At 34.2% G+C, this 21,977-nt stretch overlaps 3 protein-coding genes and 1 long non-coding RNA gene across 9 annotated transcripts; 2 read left to right on the plus strand and 2 right to left on the minus strand.

The window, feature by feature from the left end:
- Positions 1-2,800: 2,800 nt before the first annotated feature.
- On the minus strand, positions 2,801-3,889 carry cb25h15orf40 (chromosome B25 C15orf40 homolog). Its single transcript, XM_052597325.1, has 4 exons — positions 3,640-3,889; positions 3,296-3,413; positions 3,091-3,218; positions 2,801-3,001 (listed from the first exon to the last, which is right to left on the minus strand). The coding sequence occupies exons 1-4, from the start codon at positions 3,796-3,798 to the stop codon at positions 2,909-2,911; spliced, it is 498 nt and encodes a 165-aa protein (XP_052453285.1). The 5' UTR covers positions 3,799-3,889; the 3' UTR covers positions 2,801-2,908.
- glsl (glutaminase like) lies at positions 3,133-16,859 on the plus strand. 3 transcript variants are annotated; one of them, XM_052597317.1, is made up of 22 exons: positions 3,133-3,267; positions 4,921-5,037; positions 5,508-5,608; positions 7,873-7,940; positions 9,471-9,564; positions 10,704-10,833; positions 10,930-10,996; positions 11,854-11,966; positions 12,070-12,199; positions 12,364-12,431; positions 12,723-12,886; positions 13,022-13,080; positions 13,160-13,204; positions 13,289-13,347; positions 13,435-13,501; positions 13,603-13,653; positions 13,728-13,904; positions 14,326-14,457; positions 14,798-14,890; positions 15,017-15,078; positions 15,668-15,808; positions 15,911-16,859. In XM_052597317.1, the coding sequence occupies exons 2-22, from the start codon at positions 4,991-4,993 to the stop codon at positions 16,005-16,007; spliced, it is 1,965 nt and encodes a 654-aa protein (XP_052453277.1). In that variant the 5' UTR covers positions 3,133-3,267; positions 4,921-4,990; the 3' UTR covers positions 16,008-16,859. The 3 variants fall into 3 exon arrangements, with proteins under 3 accessions (XP_052453277.1, XP_052453278.1, XP_052453276.1); XM_052597316.1 differs by lacking the exon at positions 3,133-3,267 and having other exon boundaries at positions 4,461-5,037; XM_052597318.1 differs by lacking the exons at positions 3,133-3,267; positions 14,798-14,890 and having other exon boundaries at positions 4,452-5,037.
- Positions 14,325-17,858, minus strand: LOC128014097 (uncharacterized). The gene is made up of 3 exons (XR_008183481.1): positions 17,689-17,858; positions 15,672-15,767; positions 14,325-14,450 (listed from the first exon to the last, which is right to left on the minus strand). It is a non-coding gene; the product is annotated as an uncharacterized LOC128014097 (long non-coding RNA).
- On the plus strand, positions 16,948-21,908 carry sh3gl3b (SH3-domain GRB2-like 3b). 4 transcript variants are annotated; one of them, XM_052597321.1, is made up of 11 exons: positions 16,948-17,115; positions 18,704-18,772; positions 18,866-18,938; positions 19,095-19,238; positions 19,331-19,464; positions 20,496-20,654; positions 20,763-20,866; positions 20,949-21,064; positions 21,161-21,193; positions 21,300-21,374; positions 21,477-21,908. In XM_052597321.1, the coding sequence occupies exons 1-11, from the start codon at positions 17,071-17,073 to the stop codon at positions 21,683-21,685; spliced, it is 1,161 nt and encodes a 386-aa protein (XP_052453281.1). In that variant the 5' UTR covers positions 16,948-17,070; the 3' UTR covers positions 21,686-21,908. The 4 variants fall into 4 exon arrangements, with proteins under 4 accessions (XP_052453281.1, XP_052453282.1, XP_052453283.1 ...); XM_052597322.1 differs by having other exon boundaries at positions 20,949-21,052; XM_052597323.1 differs by lacking the exon at positions 21,161-21,193.
- Positions 21,909-21,977: the final 69 nt, after the last annotated feature.

Genomic DNA, 21,977 nt, shown 5'->3' on the forward strand with positions numbered 1-21,977 from the left:
ATTATGTATTTTCATTCATTAAGTTTGAAATATTAAGTATTTTTATTTTTGATATTTTATTTTGAAATCTGTGACATTTTTGTATTTAATTATTTATATGTAATTTCTAGAAGTCATTGAGTATTCAGTATTAAGTATTATTTAATTTAGTTATCCTATTTTGTTTCTAAATTGTAAGTTGTTCAGCGATGCCACATAATATTATGATTATATTTATCTTTGGTGTTACGAAGAGTATTACAGATAATATGGTGCATTTTGTCTTAAAATGGTATAAAATAGATGAATAAACCCACGATCCTACATAAAAAAAATAAAAATAAAAATAAATAAATAAACCTGCAACACTATAGGACAAACAGTTTAGAAAATGGATTGATACAAAATTAAATAACAATAAAAAAATAAAAAAATAAACTTGTCTGTAGTGTTTATTTATTTAAATAAACTCACAATTGTACATACAGAACAAGTGGTTTGAAAAAAAAAACAAAACAATAACAATACCAATAGAACAAATGGTTTGGATGAATAATAAATAAAATAGTAAAAAAAAAAAAAAAAAGATTGTTCATGGGTTAATGCATGAATGAACAGTCCTGAATAATCCAGATATTCATTCTGTGAACATTTCTTTAAAATGCAATTGAGTACACTTTTACTTCATGCAGAGACATCTTGGATTCACTTCATATCCGAGCAGTGTCATTATTAACAATGAAAGCAGATGTGGAGTTGTCACTGTACATCTGTGTGGCGCGGGTCCTCTTGGGTAATTAAAAATGTATCATTAAATATTAAACTGATCTTATAGATAAACAATGGCCTCAGTTCAATACATCAATGAGTTGGTCTTAAGGGCTTGAGGGGTTTGATGTGCTATAGGCTGATATGAAATATAATTTGCCTCAGTTATACTGTAAACATAATACCAGCAGGAGAGATGGATCTGGCTGAGCATAAGTAATAAGTCACCAGTTTTGATATCTGCAAAGAAAGATTAAAGTAATATTCATGGTAAACACTGAGACTGTGATTTATATGTAAATCTTCTTCATAGATTTATGCAGTACAGTGTAGCTGCCAGCGAAAGATTGTGTTGTTTAGCTAAGGTGTCATCTTTGAATATATTTCCTGCACTTCCAGCAGAGGGCCGCACTTGAAGTCAAGGATGAGAGCTTGCCTGATCAATAGCATAAAAAAAGATGTGATATAAATTTGTAATTTCAATGACTCATGCAGATTTACATGAAAAGGCCACAGCTAATAGCTGAGGGCAGCTGTTAAATGAAGTAATCCTGCAATTAACATATGTCACAATGACTTTAATAGGTACTCATCCCATTAACAGAACAGTGTTTAAATCATGACATATTGTACGGCTCTATGGCTTTCAGAAAGACAGCTTTGTGAAATATGACTTCAGAAGAAGAAGGGCCAGCATGTCTTCTCCTCCCACTCATCTTCATTTAGCTCTAAAAGATGCGTTTCTCCTCAATTACTGATAGGATTTCACCATCCACGGGGCATAAATCATCCGCACAGTCCTGTAATAACAAGATATGTCTTCATGACTGCGCTAATGACAACATAATTTGGTTTAATCAAGCTTATAGTTGTAAAAGAAAGAAAAAATATCCTTGAATCACTTGTAGGAGTAAATCTAAGAATCTAAATCGAAACAATCAGTGGAGTTCAACCAGTTTATAAGATTATATTATATATATGTATAGTAGCTGATGAGCAGAATTTGATCATTCAGGTCTCAGTAACCCCTTTTTGCTAATTCACAAAACAGATAAGACCTATTCGTGTGGTTTTATTGTATAACAAGTGTAAAGTCTTGTAAAATTGGATATCTCTGACAACTAATTTTTAATTCAACAAGTCGATACATTTTTAGATGAAAATAATTTGTTTTCATTTCATAAGGCCTATGCAATATCAGTTTGATTACAGAACGAGCTCCGGGAACAGGCAAATAACCAGAGGTTTCCATTTATGGAAAGGTTATATTGCAAGAATAATGAATGTAGGAGGATGCAGAGCTATGGCTGCGTGATGAAATGTAAACATGTGTCAGTCCTCATGGCTTTTCCTCTCCTAATGCCTCCTTCACTGAAGGAAACAAAAAATATTTGCTTTGTAATGAACTTAAGTAAATAATCTAAAACAGAAGAATAGTTTCATTTATAATCCTTTCTAATTTTACTATTACATTAAGAAACTTGCTTTTCATGCGAGTTGTGAAAATCACAGCTAACATAAATGCACAAAGAGTCTGATTTGCACTGATGTGCATGTGTGATTGTAAAATGCTTTTGTGTCATATAAATCATTTATGATTAAAAAATGACCATGGATACATCCTTAATGTCCCAATGATACCAAATATAAGATTTTAAACCAAATACAAATGCTGATATTTGAGACTCTAAAAACCTTAATATTCTGTGATAGGTTCTTAACTTATTAGAGAATGTCTGATAACCGTACTAATTAGGTTCTTCAAATGAACACATTTGTCACTAAACCTCAGGCACTTCTTTAAAAAATAAAAAGGCAGGAGCAGGATAATTATCTTGAACTTCAGTGCCTTCACCAAAAAAAATGAAAAAAAAAATGGTGCATGGGCAATTTTGGCAAGGCGTGTAAAATCTGAACTAGTGGGAAAAAGTCCTTGAGCCATATTATTAAACATTTAAAAGATCATAATTTCCTCATCCTTACAAAAATGTAAAAAAAAATGTGTGCTGCATTCAACATCTTCATGAAACACAAAATGATTAAAAACTGGTAATACATAAGAAATACAATTGCTTTTTATTTGACAAAATGTAAATATAATATTGCATGGTTTTAAGATGTAAACTGTGACATGTAGATAAAGCTCAAATCAACTTCAGTATCAACCACTAGCTTCTGTCCTCAGTTTCTTCAAGATTTCCTCCTGGCTGACATCTGCAGTCACCCTGATAACCTTTTCTCTGGATTTGGAGCCCTATGAAGCAATAAAACCATATTGTTTGTTAATAATATATCATTATAGTGAGCAGAAAACATTTGCATACATCATAGCCGGCTGCTGACCTTATCTAGCGACACTTGGCTCTTCTTCAGCTCCAGGACTTTGGAGAAGTATCGCAGGAGCTCGGCGTTGGCCTCTCCGTCTGTCGGCGGCGCAGCGATGGCGACCCCCACCGCCTCCTCAGACACATCTGTCACAAAACAACGCTTATGGACTCCTCACAGATGAAGGCTAAGCTTGTTCGTTCATATATTTACAATACTCAACCAGTGACTGCGTTTTGTTTGGCTCCGGGTTTAGCATGTATTGCTATTGTTATCGTCCCGTCTTTAACTTTAGTAACCGGGCCGGGGGGTGTCTCCGGTGGTTTTGGGTTGCTTTTGCTCTAAAAGAGAATATAGTTTTACATTGTTAGTTACAGGTTAATATCATTAACTGACACTCAGAACATAACGTTACCAGAAATAAAGCTAAAACTTGACTGGTATTTCACGTTAGCTGATATGATTTACTGCTGTGCTGTCATTATAAAACCTATGGTTATTCTTACAAATGCATAAATATATACAAATATTCTTAAAACATTCATTGTAATATGTAACGAGCCCTACCGTCTTGTCCTTTTTAGGCATGATATTGTTGTATTGTGAGTAAACTGTGTTAGAGATGGAGCTGTAAAGTGGGGTTTTCCGCCAATGACTGCTCAATGCTGAGGGACGCACTAATTGAAATAAAGATAATCGCACAAAACTGTGAATTTGGGAATGCATTAGCTAGAAGACATACGCATTATTCAAGTGTCTTGATGCGCAGCATGAGATCCTTGTGACAACAGTTTACATGGGGAACGCGCATGACAACAAATGTAAATACGTTTAGAGCGTCAAATATGCGCGCTTAATGCGCAGAACAGAGATCGCGTGGGGGAAAGAGCGTTCGAATAAGGCTGATGTTATTTTTGTATTCTTTTCTTTTCATTGATCTGACATTTTGATTTGGCAATGTTTGATCTGATATTTCATTTTATAGCATATATAATATATTATTACTCAGCATAAATCATCATCATCATATAATTATTAAATACTAACTTAACTGACCTAATAATAATAATAAACATTGTATGACATTTTATGACATAAAATATTTTACGATAATAATTATTATATAAATACAATTAAATAAATAAATAGAAGTAGTAGTGTTTTTTGAATTTTTTGAATTATAATTATAATTATTTATTTTTTTGCGTTTAATTATTAATATAAAATAAAGAAAGAAGAACTAGTAGTGCTGGTGGTGATATTAGTTGTATTTTTTGTTGTTATTTTTTTTAATTATCATATAGTACATCTAAAATATACACTTATTATAAAAAGAACACATGAATGAGTTAATAAATAGCTTAGTAGTAGTGATTTTAGTTTAGTTAATAATTAATATTATAAAAATATAACTGTATTATTAGTAGGAGTGGAGTTTTTGTAACTGTAGTAGTAGTAGTAATAATAATAAAAGTATTATTAATAATTTTAGTTATTTATTTATTTTAGTTGTTATTATATACTAAATTGTTATTATATACTAAAATAATAGTTTTAAAGATATTTTTAAATAAGTTATTATTATTATTAGCAAAAGTGAATCTATTATTATTAACACCAGTAGCAGTAGTTCTCTAGAAGTACTAGTATTTTTTTTTCTTGCCTGTTAGGTACTCCTTTTATTTACAAGGTATTCCTTTCCAGAATAGAGATCCCTCCTCCAAGATGCAGTTAAGTTCCTCCTATTTTCATCCAGCTTAAAACTGGTTGTTCACACTGAGACTGGCTCAAACACTTTGTCACACTGTATGCACAGCTGCCAAAAAAAAGAGTCATCTTTGTCTCCAGATGCTAGACAAGCACACTATTTGGATTTGTTAAACGCCTAGTTGACTACCAAAGTATAAAGGGAAGAGTCATGGAGAACAGCTTAAACCAAGAAGCAGAGGAAAATCCTTATCTTTGGTAAGAACTGTTTTAACTCTCAAACATATGGAAAGTCAGTAAATGCATAAAGTCTGAATCAGCCTTTTCTGAAAGTTTAGCCCTGCACAGTGCTCTCTTTAACGAATTAAACCAAAATAAAGTGCAGAATATATTCTCTCACCAAGCACTTGGGCACAGCTTTGAGTTGAGCTGGCAATTGATAGCTGTGTCAGAACTCACAGATGTTTCTCACAGTTGAACTGCTTTTCATGACTAGACTTGTCTTTACACAGACACACTTGCTTTGATCCCAAGGTCTCATTTCAGTAGATACACAAAATCCTCTGAGAATTATATATTAATATAGTTTTCTGATATTCATTATGGCAAAAGGCAAGCTGTCAAAAAACACTTGCATTTCTAACTTTTGTAAACGCATATTTGAAATGAAACAAATGCTTTCTCAAGAAACCCATGTGAGCAGAGAGTAAAAAAAAAGTTTTTTCTAGTTTTCAGAGAACACCGTCTCTCAGACGTAAATGGAGAAAGCGCTACGGAGGCCTGGATGGTAATAAACTGCTGGAACCAAATAAGGAGGACGACACAAGAGGTACAAAATCAAAACACTAGAAGAGTGTCATAGATTTGAGCATGTGAACTTGGTGTTTCCACTGACAGTGACCTCACTTGTCCCATTAACTGTGGGAAAGTGTATTCTGATTATTGATAATGGTTCACTGACCAAATTCACATCAGCTCTATAGGAGAACTCCAAGATCAGTGTGAGTGCTGCTCAAAGTAGGCCAAATGAATGGTAGACACTCTCATTTAAGCATGCTTGTGGTCAACATCTGGGCCATAAAAATGTGCAGAGGCAGTGGGTGTGTTCTGGGGAGGAGTGATGTGGCACATACTGGTTTTAGTGTGGCTGACAAACACATATAATGCTATAAAAAGCTTTAGAATCTTTGTTAAAGTTCCTCTTGCACTGACATGAATGTCAATTTGACAAAAACATTTGAAACTTTTTTTTTTACACATTTAAAATTATTGAGATTTATTTAGAAATTAGTTTTAGTAAAAATGACGATATTTTAGTTTACAAATGACAATTGTAGCAGCAGTTTAAAAGAAAACTTCAATAAAATATGAAAATTTGCTGAAAATGCACTCACCCTCAGGACATCTGAGATGTAGATGAATTTGTTTCTTTATGGGAACAGATTTGGAGAAATGTAGCATTACATCACTTGCTCACTAATGGATTCTCTGCAGTGAATGGGTGCCGTCAGAATGAGAGTCCAAACAGCTGATAAAGACATCACAATAATCCACATGACTCCAGTCCATCAATTAATGTGAAAAGTTGTGTTGGTAATAAACAAATTTAAAAAGGTGCTTTAACTTTTAATCATCTCTTCTGGCCAAAATATGAGTCAGTGATCAATAATCCATAATACTGTGTTTATACCTAACTTTCACAGAACCAGTCATAAGTCGCACATGTAGATCTGTAGCAATAGCCAGCAAATACACTGTAGGGGTTAAAATGATAAATTTTTCATTTATGCCAAAAATCATTAGGATATTAAGAAAAGATCATGTTCCATGAAGATATTTGGTAAATTTCCATACTTAGTTTTTGGACAACATTTGGACAACTTTAAAGGTGATTTTTTACAAATATATTTATATTTTTTGCAGCCTCAGATTCCAGATTTTCAAAATAGCTGCATCTCAGCCAAATATTTGTCCTAACCTTACAAGCCATACACAATTAAAAAGCTTATTTATTTTCAGATGACGTATAAATCTCAGTTTCAATTGAATTGATGTACTCTATTCATGTGGATTACTTGTGAATTATTGTGATGTTTTTATCAGCTGTTTTTATCACCCATTCACTGTAGATGATTCAGTGGTGAGCAAGTGATGTAATGCTACACCTCTCAAATCTGTTCTCTTGAAGAAACAAATTCAAAAACATCTTGGATGGCTTGGATAGCAAATTTGCATTTTTGGGCGAACTATTCCCCAAGTGAGCAATCCAAAGATTTGTGGAATAGAATAAAACAGCTTAGACTGTTATAAACCACATTTACATTGTTTTATAAACCATATTTATGTTATGTGGGTTTCCTTTAAAAGAAACATAATTAACTTACTTTCAAGTTTCACCCCAAGGGATGGAAGCACCGTCTGCATAACTTCGTCTGGCATGTACCACCATATCTGGGCACAAAATCAACTTCCTGAGATGAGGATATTCAACGCAAAATGAAAATAATTCACCCTTTTTTTCTTTTATGGAACAAAAAATAAGCTGTTTCTGTCCATATGATATAACTGAATGGGGTCCAAAACAACACTGGACACCACTGACTTTCATTGTACAGGCTAAAATACATTTTTTGTGTTTGTCCTGTGGAATAAATTTCATATGGGTTTGGGATTACCTGATTTTCATTTTGGGTAAACTACCTTTAAGATTGATTGTTCATTTGGATGGAAGAGTAAGAGTAAAAACAGATTACATTCCGTCCCCTATCCACAGCAGCATGGTTTCATATGTTTTAGCTTTCAGAAAATGTTATTGTGTGGGTTTTGCTGAGGTTTTGGACTGAGCAGACAACACAACACAACACAAACAATGTCTTAAACTCACAAGAAACTCTGTGTCCTAGATTCTAAAATAGCCTCATATACATTCTTTGCTGAGGCAATGCTTTTAGTGGTTTTCAACTTCGAAAATCCCTTTTAAATCTTGCACTCACAAATAGGCGCTAATCTTAATCTTTAAAACTCTCTCACAAGATTCAGCAAAGGAGGATTTTTCTCACCCTGGGTTTTATTCTTTACCCCCCACTCGTTCAGAGAATGGAGAGATGACAGATGCCCTCACCAACAGGAATGCAGACCCTGTCAAGTTTACTGAGTCTAAGGTACATGCTGAATCCTGCATAACCACACCCATGCATAAAATATAAAACAAACCTGGAGGCGCAAAACTATGACCAGCATTATTAAAAAGACTGAGGTGAGGGACATTTCAATAGTGCTAATGTGCCATTTTACTGCTGTCTGAAATGAGTCTCAGCCATTCAGCTGACATTGAGATGTTTTGATTAAAAGGATTATTCCAGGTTCAACTCAAGTTTAATGGTAGACTGTTTATTACCATAAAAAAATTATGTGACTCATGTGTTTTTTGTTCCTCCTTCAAAACAAAAAGGCAGTGAGACACTTACGGTGTGATTTTTGGCCAAGGTTTTTAAAGCATTTTTTTTTATATAAAAGCACTATTAATTCTTAGTCGTCTTATTCTTATTCTTGAGAATAAAGTAATTTTTACAGATATTTTAGAGTTTATGGAGTTGCATTGTCATGTAAAATGTAATTACTTTGCACAGAAAAACTATTTTATCAGACAAAAAAAAAAAAGTTGATCGTGTTAATTACATTGCTTTCTATGGGAGGGTCAGAGAGCTCTCAGAAATCATCAAAAATGAAAAACAGAATTCATGAAAATTCGGTCATTAATTACTCGCCTTGATGTGTTCCGAATCACTGAATCACGTGCTTTTTTAGGATATAAGTACATCTTTATAAGTAATTATTAGTCTGTGTTTAAAATATGGTTAAATGCATTTATGGTAATCTAACATTATTTATATAAAAAATTGTATGTCATGCATTAAAATATATTTTTAATTACACATGTAATAATGAAGTTGCAATTTAGAATAAAACACTCTACAAATAAAATTATAATTGAGTACTTTACTTAAGCACAAAAAATTGATAGAAATATGACGTTTTAAAATAAAACATTTAATTTGATATTATTATAAAGTTTGCAATTCATGAAGGTGAAAGTGGCATTTTATTTCATTAATATCATATTATCTGCTAGTAAATATTAAAAAAATATATACACTTTTAAAATAAGAAGTACACTCACCCAAAAAAAAGGGTCCATTGTTTACAAATCAGCCCCATTCCCTTCCATTACCCTACTGTCCTGCTTAAAAAAAAACCTGAATGCATTAAAGACATTGTCTCCTCTGCTTAGTGTGGCATGTCTGTACAAAGACAATAAGTTAGCATGTACTTCACCTGTAATAAAACCCCAGCCCTGCAGACGTTGTTACTGCTGGAGGCTAACATTTGTTAGCTCACATGCTGACATGCGAGCGTAATATGTCTCAATATGTTTCCCCACAGCTCTGAACACCTGCAATTAGTAAAACTTCAAAGATTTAGATGGCACCAGCATTATGCTGTATGTTGTATTTTATCAGGCTTCAAAAGATAAGCTAATTCAGGCATAGCATGCATCATCATGTCTAGGTCTGCATAAAAAATAATGTGCAGACTGTTTGCTTGATGCTATATCTAATTAAAATGTAATAGTCTATATATAGATAATTTTTCACAGCCAAGCTCTCAATACATGTTTTTAATGTTACTAGGAAACAAAAGCTGCAGGGAACATTCCACAACCTTTGCCAAAACATACCTTTCCATCCCAGAGGCCAGTCAATTACGTCTCTCCAGGCTCTACAGGTACAAGAGCAAAATAAAACAATATGTGCACTTATCTCCAGCAGCACATGTTTGTTCCTCCTGTTAATTCTCTTTTGCTTTTATAGCCTTGTACTCGTGCTTCCTTTTGTTCAAATTATAACAGCTCTCACAAGGCAGCAGTGTATTAATATTCCTCAAACAACCTGGTCAGTGTTTGTTCTACACCTCTAACCTTAAGTATTAAATGTCTGCAAATAATTGGGCTCTGTGTTTTTTTGTAGATAATTTCAGCTTCGTTTTTCTCTCTGAAAATCTCTCATTCACTTTTTTTAATTGACTTTGGAATGCTATGTGGGATTCTACAGCAGTGTATTGTGATTGGTCGTCATTTATACATCTGTTAGCATAATAAATTATGATTGATCTCATCTGCATTGTGTATATTTAAGCATTTAATTGCTACCTTGTATGTGTTGATTTTGTGTGTGTAGCTGGTTGACTTTTTTTAGTAATAATATTTCATGTACACTGCTGTTCTAAGTTTGGGGTCAGTACATTTTTTAAAAGAAATGAATAGTTTTTCTCAGCAGGAAAACATTCACTTGGTCAAAACTGACAGTAAAAATGTTTAATTTATTGCAAAAGATTTGTATTTTTAAACAAATGCTTTCCTTTGGTCTCTTTGTTTATCAAATAATCTTGAAAAAAAAAAACTATCATATATTAAAATAAAACATTTATTTTCACTTGTAATAACATTTCACAATATTACTGTTTAAAGTAAACACATGTGTGAATAAGAGACTTCTTGCAGACACCAGACATTTTTTTTTACATAATATGTGTATACTGTGTGTATTTTTTATTTACATATAAAAACAAATAAATGCATGTACATATTTAAGAAAAAAAAGTTTATATATTTATATATAATATAAAATATAAGAATAGGAATATATAAATGGATATACACATGTAAATATTTTTAAAATATATAGTGTATGTGTGTGTATTTATATATGCATAATAAATATACACCTATACCTAAACAAAAAGTTTTATTTTGGACACAACAGTGCTATATATATATAGTTGTCTAGCAAAGTACAGTTTTTTTTCTTCAGGATAAATCTAGTTTTCATTTTCTGCTCTAATGAAATTCCTTTTCTTTTCCCTAGGCATGCCATCTTTTATGAGCAATGGAGGCACAAAACGGACAGTACCAGAACAGGACAAACTTCATTCCAGCCAAGCATGGCAACACTTGGGCCGACCAGAGATGCATCAAGGTCATTTTAAGAAAAAAGTGTGAGTCTCAAATGCACAAGGCAGCATTCGCTTAACTTGCTTCAAGAGCTGCTAGCTATATGTGTACTGACATACACTACACATTGTTTTCAAAAGGGCTGCTGATGTGCTCTTTGATAGTTTTGCTTCTGGGGGAAGAGTCAACTGCAATCAGTTTTTTGAGGTACATAGAAAGTATCCTTAAAGAAATAATTCACCTCAAAATTCAAATTTGCCAAAAATGTACTCTCCCTCAGGCCATCTGAGATGTAGATGAGTTTGTTTCTTCATCGGAAAAGATTTGGAGAAGTGTAGTATTACATCACTTGCTCACCAGTGGATCATCTGCAGTGAATGGGTGCCGTCTGAATGAGAGTTCAAACAGCTGATAAAAACATCACAATAATCCACAAGACTCCAGTTAACGTCTTGTGAAGTGAAAAGCTGTGTGTCCATCTGAGAGATATTTTATCTTTAAAATGCTTTCGGACAAAATATGAGTTCATAATCCATAACAGCACTTCCTCCACCTTTAAAATCCCTCCTCTGTTGATCTCTCACATCAAAAATGACATATTTGATTTGAACTATTTTGGACAATTTTTCCTTGTAAGTGGTGGTTGATCTGTGCATATTTCTCTCCTGATTTAGACGAGATTCCACTGGAGAAAGCAATATTATGGAAAGATTTCTTGATTTTCTTAATGCTTATTATAAACATACAGCTTTTCTCGGCACAAGACCTTAATTGATGGACTGGACTCATGTGGATTAATTGTGGATTAATGTGATGTTTTTATCGGCTGTTAAGTATCCTATTCTGACGGCACCCATTCACTGCAGAGGATCCTTTGGTGAGCAAGTGATGTAATAATAAATTTCTCTAAATCTGTTCTGGTGAAGAAACAAAATCATCTACATCTTGGATGGACTGAGGATGAGTACATTTTCAGCATTGTTTTCATTTTAGTGTGAACTATTGCTTTAATATTGGCTAATATTCAATAGTGCAGGATGTCATATCTGTCTGTATTTTGGCAGGCCCTGTGGAGCTCAGGAATCATCCGAACAGACCCACGGATTAAAGACTGCTACAGCCTGATGCGGAAATTACAGGAAGCAGATGGAACTGTGGACAGGAGCACTTTTCACAGGCCAGACTCAATCTTGACTCCAGAAGTCGCATCTTAAATATAAATACTAAACAGCCCTAATCTATTATGCTGCTAATATACTTCATTTGTGAACATCTTGCAGGTGCGTGACTGGCTTTGTGTCTTTCATCCTGAAGGCACTGCAGGGAAGATTTGTCATTCCAGATTTCTCCACATTCAAAGAGGAAACACAAAAGCTGTTTATTAAATGCAAACAACTCTCCTCAGTGAAGGCACGTCAAATCTGTTTTTGCTAGTGCTGTTGTTGTTCTTTTTATACAACAGTCTAGTGAAAAAGACGTGCAAAGAAGCATTTAAGTAGCACAGGTTATTTTCTAATTGACTGTTTCGTGAAAAACATCACAATGTGACTCATATCCTGTGCATTTCTGAACAGGAGAAAGAAGACGTAAGAGAGAGCGCCACAAAATGGGGCATTTCAGTTTGTACCGTGGATGGACAGAGGTAACACACAACAGTCTAATTCAATTGATTTGATAAGAGGTCTTCAACAGGGGGTCTTTGCATCCCTTAGGGGGTCCACAGTGGCACAGCGGGATATCTGGCAATTATTGTTTAATATCAAAGATTTTTTGTGTGAAAACATGGCGATATATGTTGCAAAAATTTATTAAAAGAAAATATAACAAAAATAGTAGAATGTAGAAATAGACTCAAAATTTATATTATTTATAAATTATCAATTCAGTTTCCCTGATGAATTTTAATGAGATGCTGTTGTTTTTTGGACTTTAGACTTTCCTTAGGAGACTGGGCTGAACCTTGCATTCTGGGAGAGATTTCTTGGCCTCTCATATACGGTCTAGCGGTGGACCAGCAAGGATCCGACTATGTGCACAGATTTGTAGGGATGGAGGAATATTCCAAATACGAGTCTCCATTTACCCTGACCAAGAAAGGTCAGTTCAGTCAGTTCATTCCACGTATTCCATTTCTTTGATTTATGTTCGGGTTTTGCACTCAAGAACAGTTTAATGTTCCTTTCAAAAAACACCTGGACGAGTAGTGCTTAAAAACAGCAAACTTGTTCGCAGGTGTGCCTCATAGTCCGCTGGTTGAGACAGGAGCCATTATCTGCACTTCTCTATTACAGGTAACAATGTTGCTTTTTTAAATAATAATAATAATTAAAAAAATGCATGTTTTATTTGATTGATTTTGTCATAAAACAGCTGGCAACCAGACCAGTCACTGATGAAGAAGAAAAGTATGAGTCTGTAAGCTTACATTTTACACTAATCAGCTACATTTAATGGAAAATAAGGCTTAAAAGCAATCTTAATCAAACCATTCTGACACAGGTTTTGAATATCATCAGAAGACTGTGCAACAAGGAGCATGCAAACCTAAACTGCACCAGGTATTTTCACAAGAAATTGATTTTTTTCTGTGCTATTCAGTGTTTATTTGTTAGTGTTAATTGTAACTGTTGTCACTGCCATTGCAGTTATCAAAACCTGCGAAAAGACATCATCCATCTCCACGCTCTTTCATTTTACTTACAAGAGAAGAAAGTAAGTCGGGGATAGTTCCTTAAAATATTGATTTATTTCTTTTTTTTTACGTCACAAAGGGTCTTTAAACTCATCTGTTTTTGATAACTGAATCATTCCAGTGCTTTCCAGAAGGTGTGGGGATCAATTCCACACTGGATTTACTGTTACAGGTATTCAGCTTTATGAATTATATTCTTGTTAAGGAAGAATGCATGATTGAATTTTCATTTTGCATACGTCTCAGTGTTTATCGACAGAAGTCACCTGCGAGTCTGGCGCTGCACTGGCAGCAACCCTAGCTAATGGGGGACTGTGCCCCCTGTCAGGTGACCAAGTGATGTCACCCCACGCCGTCCGCAGCACGCTTTCCGTGATGCAGGTGGCTGGAATGAATGATTACTCCAGAATGTTTCATTTCAAGGTGAGTTTGTGACAAGGCTGGTAAATACTGAAACATATTTGTGTGATGTATCACAGGTTAAACATCAGTTGTGTTTAAGTTCTGCAAATCTTCAATTTAAATTCACTCCCACATCTTTAACAGGATTTTTGAAGTGATTAAAATTGCTCCCACTTTCATGTAACAAATTAAAATGGCCTCTACCCTGCAACGTTAATTAGCAGTAATGGTAACAATGGTCATTAATGAATAGCAGTGGATGTGTCCATGAATTAACAATGTCTGAAAGACTTCTGTATTCCCCTACTGCCCTCTAATGGACACAATCCAGAATGCTTTATTGCCTCTGGATAATAATGCAGATGTACCCATTTTAAATCTGCACAAGGATTTAAAGCAGAATAGTTTAGGCTGAATAATATACTTGCTTTCTATGATGCAGACATCTGTGCCTGCTAAGTCCAGTGGGTCTGGTGTCGTGTTGATCGTGGTTCCTGGAGTCCTGGGACTAATGTGCTGGTCTCCTGGACTGGACTGCAATGGAAATTCATGGAGGGGTGTCCATTTCTGTGAGGTATGGAAATGGATCAGTATACTTCAGTACGAAATCAAAACTGGAGTTTTGTGGCTTTTAGTCCAAGTTTCTTAGCTTAGTTTATCTAAAGGTTCGTGCACTCTTTAATTTAGCTAAAAATGAACTTTTGGAAAACATGCGCATTAAAAATTTGCATTGTCAGACCAAAGAGATTAATGACTTATCCAGTATTAAAAGTTTATGTCCAATCATATAATCTCTAGTATGAGAATACCCTCCTCCTGGTACCACCGGCTACTGGCTAGCAGTCTGACAAACCTAAAGCTTAATGCCTGGTAAAAAAAAAAAAATGATATAATAACTGTCTGTTTTGTTAAAGGAGCTGGTTTCAACCTTCCAGCTGCATAGTTTTGACATCAGGACTCCATTCAGACAGGTGTTGTGTTACAGACAGTGGAAAGTGGAATCAGAGGTCTGGTTAATTTTTATATATATATATATATATATATATATATATATATATTAAATGCATACAGTATACAATTCCTGATGCTTTCACGATATGGAGGTAAATAAATATTTATTTCTTGAATTACAGGGATACCAAATTATGAATGTACTTTTGGCAGCTTACAGAGGGGACATAGTGTCTCTGCGCAGGTAGGATGTCCATAATAACATATAGACCTCAGACAAAAATATTTTATTGGAAAGAAACTATATATATAGTTCTATATATATATATAAAAGAAATTATATACAGGTATTTAATTAAAAATATAAATTAACTATTAAATTAGAAATATTATATGCAAAATAATTGATATATATTGATGCATATTGATACATTATATATTAACATTAAATAAATTGTATATATTTAAATTATATATATATATATATATATATTTACTGTATATAAACCGTATATAGAAAGAAAGAGAGAGAGATAGGGAGAGAATTATAATTTGTTTTAAATAACATATTGAATTATCTTCTAATTGTAAAGCATCTAGATATATTGGTAATATTTCTTATTCTGCCTTTAATGTTTGTTTTTATTTAAATTTACAACAACAACAAAAAAACACAGAAATGACAATTATTTATGCAAAATATAATTGATTTTGATTGCCAAAATGTCACCATTTGAATTCAGTTTGTTTCCATCTGTCTATAAATGACCTCTAAACCTGCATGGTGAATTATACTGAAAACAGTGAAAGCAGAGTTAATTCCTCTTTTATAGGTACCTTCTGTCAGGAGCAGATGTGAATGCTGTGGATTATGATGGACGGTCAGCGCTGCACGTCGCAGCCTCTGAGGGTCGTCTGGATGTCATCAGGTTCCTGGTGGAGAACGCAGGTGCAAACTGCACACTCAAGGACAGGTAACTTTATCAAAGTCATGCATGATATGACTATTACATGTGTTACAATATATACCAGCCAACAGGCCTAATGTGACTAATGTGCCATGTTGATGTTAACAGGTGGGGAAACACAGCCTTAAAGGAGGCCATGAGGTGCAATCAAGACCCCGCCATCCTTTTTCTAAAGAAATACAAAGATTGTGAAGAGAGTTTATGATCAAATACTAATAATTCGTTGAGTGCATTAATTTAGATTTGATATTTACATACAAGATATGGATTATATTTAGAATGAAGAGGTGGTTATAAAGAGCAGCAAGGACTTGGATGGAAAACATGAGCTGTATTCTGCTGGCAACAGTCCCAGACAATCACTCACTGCTTACTGAGAATTACTGAAAGAGACTGAAACCTTGTTTTCTCAATAAATACTTCAACAACATGTGTTCACTGATTCAACACGCAAACAAAATGAATGAATCAAATCCAATGCCGTCTTATTTTTTCTGTAGTTGTTGGGTAAACTGTATGAAATTGTATTGGACATGGGTATTTTCATACATCTCACAGTGGGGCAAGTTGTCACATGTATCGATGTTGAAAAGGCTTGTGATGCTTTGTGGATTTTTTTAGGATTCTTTGCTGATTAGAAAGTTCAGCAGTATTTATTGAAATAGAAATCTATTTGAACATTACATACATCTTTACTGTCACCTTTGAACAATTTAATGCATTCTTGCTGATGTCTGCTGAAAATTCAGCTTTGCCATCTCAAGAATAAATTACTAACTTTGTGACAACATGTCCCACTTTAGGACAATTTGTATTCAAGAAACTGTATCTTTAATGTACAGAAGCTATTTGTTTACAAGACTTTAACATATGAGCCTATACACAAAATGACTTACAAAAACATCCAGAGATAGGAAAAAATCCTGGAGTTGAAAACGTGATATCTAGCCCAGGTCTTTCCTATAGGCTAGTTATTTATGGAAACTTTCACAATATAAGCTTTCATGTAGGCTAACGTTGCCCTACATCTTCAAACCCTGTCCTCTGTATCACCTTCTTGTGAAACTGTTGCAGTAGACTCACGCCTGGACCGATGAGTGACCTCTAGGAGCTCAGAACAGCCCCACCAATCAAATCTGGGCAGTGTCCCAAGGTGCAAAACATCGACGGACGGAAGAGGGTGGAGAGCAATGTAGAGATAGTACACAGACTCAGCCATCCCGATACGATTGTTCATATGAAACATTTGAGGACGACCACGGATAAAAATGTCAGTGGCAGGACTGAAGAAACAGTTTCACAAAGCAAGTCAGGTAATACGAACCTTGGTTTTGTGTCACGATGCAAGCAATATTTATTTCAGTGATCGATTCATTTCTTTAAAATGATAGCCTACTAACAGTACACGCATATAATTGCGCTTTAAATCACACTTTTAAAGAGTTGTTTAACTTTTGTGACATACTGCGTTTGTTGGCTACGTGTATGTTTGTAACAGCAGTGTGCAGATTCGCGAATCAACTGTTCTTTTGAGTCGAATCTTTTCAGTGAATCAGGTGAACCAAACGGTGAATCGGTCCGGGTGGTTCTAGCGTGAACAACTCATGGAATTATTGAACCAAAAACTGTATTGAGAAGAGATAAAATGTACAAAGTATTTTTGAATACTTATTGACACATACAAAACAGTTGGTTTTAAAGAGGTTCAGTTTTATTTAAAAAATACAGTACGGTTTAAGAGATGTAACATTTAGCATTGTATAAACTATAAAGTAAATTATATTTCCGTTGTGATTGAACTAAACTAATTGGCAGCAACAAACTGGGACATATTTTGAATTGCAATACCATTGCCGTGACAATGAACCACGCGATGACGCAATTACCTCACGACGTAAAGAATAGCCGAGTCTTGGAACGATGTGTTCAAAAGAACCGATTCTCGAGCATTGATCAGACTTTTCCTCCTCACTTCGTTGCAATCTCTCTCTGTTCTCCAGATCTAGAGCAACTGCAGCCAACCGTGTGTGACCTGATGTGGTGGCCCAGTTAATTATGAACTGCCAAGATAAAAAAAGACAGGGCATTAGATTATGTGTTTATATGTTGTTACTGTTTAAAAAGTAAAGGTTTAAATGCTGTAGTTCCACACTAGAACTGTGCTTCTCAGAACCCAAATTATGTAACCAGACCTTGTGTTTCTGAATAATTGTTGAGTTACTCCAGAGGTTTGAAGGCTGAATGTGCTAGAATCCAAGACACATGAACATGGGTGTTGTCTGTTTCTTGGATCCAAAGTCCACTTACTATCTGCTAGCCTATTGTTTTGTTCATATCAAGTTGACTGTGGATAATAAAATCCCCTGGAATTTATAATACAGCCTGATCATTGACTCCTGGAGGTTTTGTATTAGTGAAAGTTTCTGGGTCCCCATGCCACCAGAGTATGTTTATTAAAAAGTTTCCAAGGTCACATTCTTTCGTTTCATTCATGGCGGTCTGAATCCTCTTAGTGTTTTGGACAAATTGGCCAAACAACTGACCTTCATAAACAGTTTACTTATGAACCACAGGAAACAGATGCTCAGTCATAACAATGTGTTAAAAATGGCGAGGCTTGTGGATTTCCGGGTTTTGTTTGGAAGTGTTGTAGACATTGGATTGTGTTGTGATCTGATTAGACACTCATTATAATGTGCAAGATTTCAATTAAACTATTAAGGTAATTATTATGATCACTTTCTGTATTTCCCTTAATATTGTATATCTTATAATTTGTCAAAATAGTCAAATGTTCATCTGAACTGCATATTGAATCAGATGAACTTATTGCATAATTTTTTTTGTCAAGCCCACTCAACAATAAGTGATATTTTTTTCCCTCTTTGATTATCCTTACAGTTACTAAAGGAAAAGATCAATGGAGTTGAGGGAACAAAACTGGATGAGGAATTCCTCAATATGGAGAGGGTATAAATATCAGTAAATATCAGAAAAAAAGATTAGACATTTTAAGGATCTCAATGCAACAAAAAGTCTTTTTCTTTTTCTTTTTTATTGAAGAAAACTGATATTACCCACAAACTGATTCTCGACCTTGTTCCAAAAACTATAGGATATCTTCAGCCAAACCCAGGTATTATATTTAATAATATGTATTTATTATAAAATTGACAAAATATGCTATTTATTATAATTGTGTATTATCTAACATATTATCTTATTTGTTAGAATATTTAATTTGTTGTTTTTATATTTAATTGATTCTTTTTTTCTTTTTTTGTTCTTCAAGCATACAGAGCAAAGCTCAGCATGATCAGTAAAGTGTCCAAAATCCGTGGGCAGGTGAAGTCTGTGGGATATCCTCAGACAGAGGGCATTCTGGGAGATTGCATGCTGCGCTATGGCAATGAGCTTGGAGCTGAGTCTGGTTTTGGTATGTTAAAGACAAATGAAACGCAATGGGTAATTATTTACTTCTTTAAATATATATATAAAAAACAGTTTTGAGTTTTACTACAATTGTAGGTTTTGCTCTGCTTGAAATGGGAGAGGCGCTGAAACAAGTAGCCCAGGCAAAAGACTGCATGGATGTCCGAGTAAAACGAACCTTCATTGATCCTCTGCAGTCCCTGCAGCACAAAGAGCTGAAGGAAATTGCGGTCAGTCTGTATGTTGTAAATCGGTTTGATATACACTGTCATTCAAAAGTTGGGAATCAGTAAGATTTTTAATGTGTTTTTTATTTTTTTATTTATGGAGTCCCATATGTTCATCAAGGCTGTATTAATTAAATTAAAAAATATATTATATTGCAATTTCTAATATTGGTTTCCTATTTTAATATACTTTAAAGTATATTTTATTTCTCTGATGCAGTGCTGAATTTTCAGAATCATTGCTGTAGTCTTCAGTGTCACATGATCCTTTAGAAATCTGAAATAATAGAACTTACAAAGAAATTAGAAATAATACTTTTTTATTTGATTCTTTGATGAACAAAAAGTTCAAAATAACAGCATTTGTTCAAAATAGATTTTCTTCCTAACAATAAAAGACTTTACTATCACTTTGTATTAATTTACCTAACCCTTGCTGAATAAAAGCATTAATTTCTTCGAAAAGGAACAAAAAATTAATTGACCCCATACTTTTGAATAGTAGTGTATATTGTAACACTGAATAAACACTACTCTTTTCATCTTTGTATTTATCAATGAATCCTAAAAAAAGTATCACAGGTCAAAAAAAAAAACAATTAAGCAGCACAACTGTTTCCAACATTGATTATAAATCAGCATATTACATTGATTTCTGAAGAATCATGTAACACTGGAGTAATTATGCTGAAAATTCAGTTTTGCTTCACAGGAATAAAATAGATTTTAAAGTATATTAAAATAGAAAACTGTTATTTCAAATTGTTCATATATTTAATAATAATTAAAAAATTGTATCAAATAGATACAGCCTTGATTAGCTTAAGAAACTAAATCATTAAAACATTGAAAATCTTACTGATCCCAAACTTTAGGTGAAATTATGAAGATTTACTAACTGTCATTTTGTAGATGCATTTAATGTTGTGACTGCAGGATTTTGTATTTATTCTGAGCATTTACAGTGAAAATAACATGTATTTTATTGTGAATGAAGACATAAACATAGCTTTTCTTCTTTTTCTGGCTATCAGTATCATCTGAGAAAACTTGAAGGTCGCCGTCTAGATTTTGATTACAAGAAAAGACGTAAAGGGAAGATTGCAGACTCTGAAATTAAGAAAGCATTCGAAAAGTTTGAAGAATCCAAAGACCTGGCAGAGAGAAGCATGTTTAATCTCCTAGAGAGAGATGTAAGTTAGTGTGCACATTCTTATATATCATTTCCTTATTTGTTTTTGCTTGGTAGTTTACATTTTCCAACATTTTTCCAAATAAATTGTTAGACATTTTTGTTTTAGATACAACGGACGCAACACCTCTCAGGGCTTTTAGATGCAGTAATGGACTACCATCGGCAGTCATCCCAGATTCTAGAAAATCTCAGGAGTAGTTTGCAGAGCAGGTTAGACGAATCAAGATTACAGCAGTACTGTACTTATTTTCTACACTTTCCTTGGTTTCTTTTAATTTTTCACTCTATACAGGATAACAGATGCAAGCAATCAACCCAAAAGGGAATATGCATCTAAATCAGCTGCGAGCACAGTGTGCTACACAGATATTTATGGATTTTCCACATGCTCATCCGGTCAGTCATCAGGTGTGATATTACGTCATTTGGTTAAATTAAACAGGAACTGTTTACAAAGAGTTTCTGAATTCTCTGCTAGCTGAAATGCTGTATTATGTACTACAGATACTGAGGTTACTGAAGCTTTGAGTGAAAAATGTAAGTCGTTTTAAATGTGATGCACAAGCTCTCAGCTATTTTATAAGGTAGCTGGAAGTATCCCAGCTTGCTTTGCTACTAACGTCTTTCAATCTTTCATTACCAGATGCACCAGTAGTGGTTCACTCTCCTGACAAAGTCACCATTAAAGCTCAAATAACAGACAAGCCAACCAGCAACAGTATGTTTTTTTTTGTTTTGTTTTTTTTTTGCTTAAAAGTGACCTTAACCTTGGGGGGGGAAAGCTGAATAAATAAAATTAATTTTTCATCTTGTGTGCTAGATGGTAGCGGCCCCCCCTTGGACCAGCCTTGTTGTCAGGCACTCTACAGTTTCCAGACAGAAAACCAGGGCGAGCTGGGCTTTAAGGAGGGTGACATCATCATTCTGACCAGCCAGATCGATGAGAACTGGTGTGAGGGAATGGTCAGAGGGGAGGCTGGCTTATTTCCCTTGAACTACGTCAAAGTCCTTGTGCCTCTGCCACAGTGACGGTGGGAAGTCCCTGCAGCTGGACAACGTGAACTGTGCCAGTTTTTGGAGATTCAGAAACTTTGATAATTTGATGAAGGTTAATATGTCAAGTGCTTCTGAGCCCTTGCTGTATATTTATCTATATTATCACTATGCAAAATCATCTAGACTGCTTTGTATTCCTTATCTGATTATTTTTTATGAATCTTATAATGTTAAATAAATATGCTGCTATATTAAAGTCCTAAGTATCATTTATATGTGCACTGTGAATGTATATGTGACCCTGGAGCACAAAACCAGTCAGAAG

The sequence above is a fragment of the Carassius gibelio genome, chromosome B25 (assembly GCF_023724105.1).
Source record: "Carassius gibelio isolate Cgi1373 ecotype wild population from Czech Republic chromosome B25, carGib1.2-hapl.c, whole genome shotgun sequence".
NCBI classification, from domain to species: Eukaryota; Metazoa; Chordata; class Actinopteri; order Cypriniformes; family Cyprinidae; genus Carassius; species Carassius gibelio.

What these genes read in the sequence shown, in the direction of transcription:
- cb25h15orf40 (XM_052597325.1), bottom strand. Translation starts at nt 3,798, where the DNA reads ATGCATTCCCAAATTCACAGTTTTGTGCGATTATCTTTATTTCAATTA. An exon ending in CAAACAAAACGCAGTCACTG is followed by an intron (nt 3,219 to 3,295) that starts GTTGAGTATTGT and finishes GTTTTGTGACAG; the next exon opens with ATGTGTCTGAGGAGGCGGTG. An exon ending in GCCAAGTGTCGCTAGATAAG is followed by an intron (nt 3,002 to 3,090) that starts GTCAGCAGCCGG and finishes ATTGCTTCATAG; the next exon opens with GGCTCCAAATCCAGAGAAAA.
- glsl (XM_052597317.1), top strand. Translation starts at nt 4,991, where the DNA reads ATGGAGAACAGCTTAAACCAAGAAGCAGAGGAAAATCCTTATCTTTG. An exon ending in CGTCTCTCCAGGCTCTACAG is followed by an intron (nt 9,565 to 10,703) that starts GTACAAGAGCAA and finishes TCTTTTCCCTAG; the next exon opens with GCATGCCATCTTTTATGAGC. An exon ending in GACAGGAGCACTTTTCACAG is followed by an intron (nt 11,967 to 12,069) that starts GCCAGACTCAAT and finishes AACATCTTGCAG; the next exon opens with GTGCGTGACTGGCTTTGTGT.
- sh3gl3b (XM_052597321.1), top strand. Translation starts at nt 17,071, where the DNA reads ATGTCAGTGGCAGGACTGAAGAAACAGTTTCACAAAGCAAGTCAG. An exon ending in AAGAGCTGAAGGAAATTGCG is followed by an intron (nt 19,465 to 20,495) that starts GTCAGTCTGTAT and finishes TCTGGCTATCAG; the next exon opens with TATCATCTGAGAAAACTTGA. An exon ending in AGGAGTAGTTTGCAGAGCAG is followed by an intron (nt 20,867 to 20,948) that starts GTTAGACGAATC and finishes CACTCTATACAG; the next exon opens with GATAACAGATGCAAGCAATC.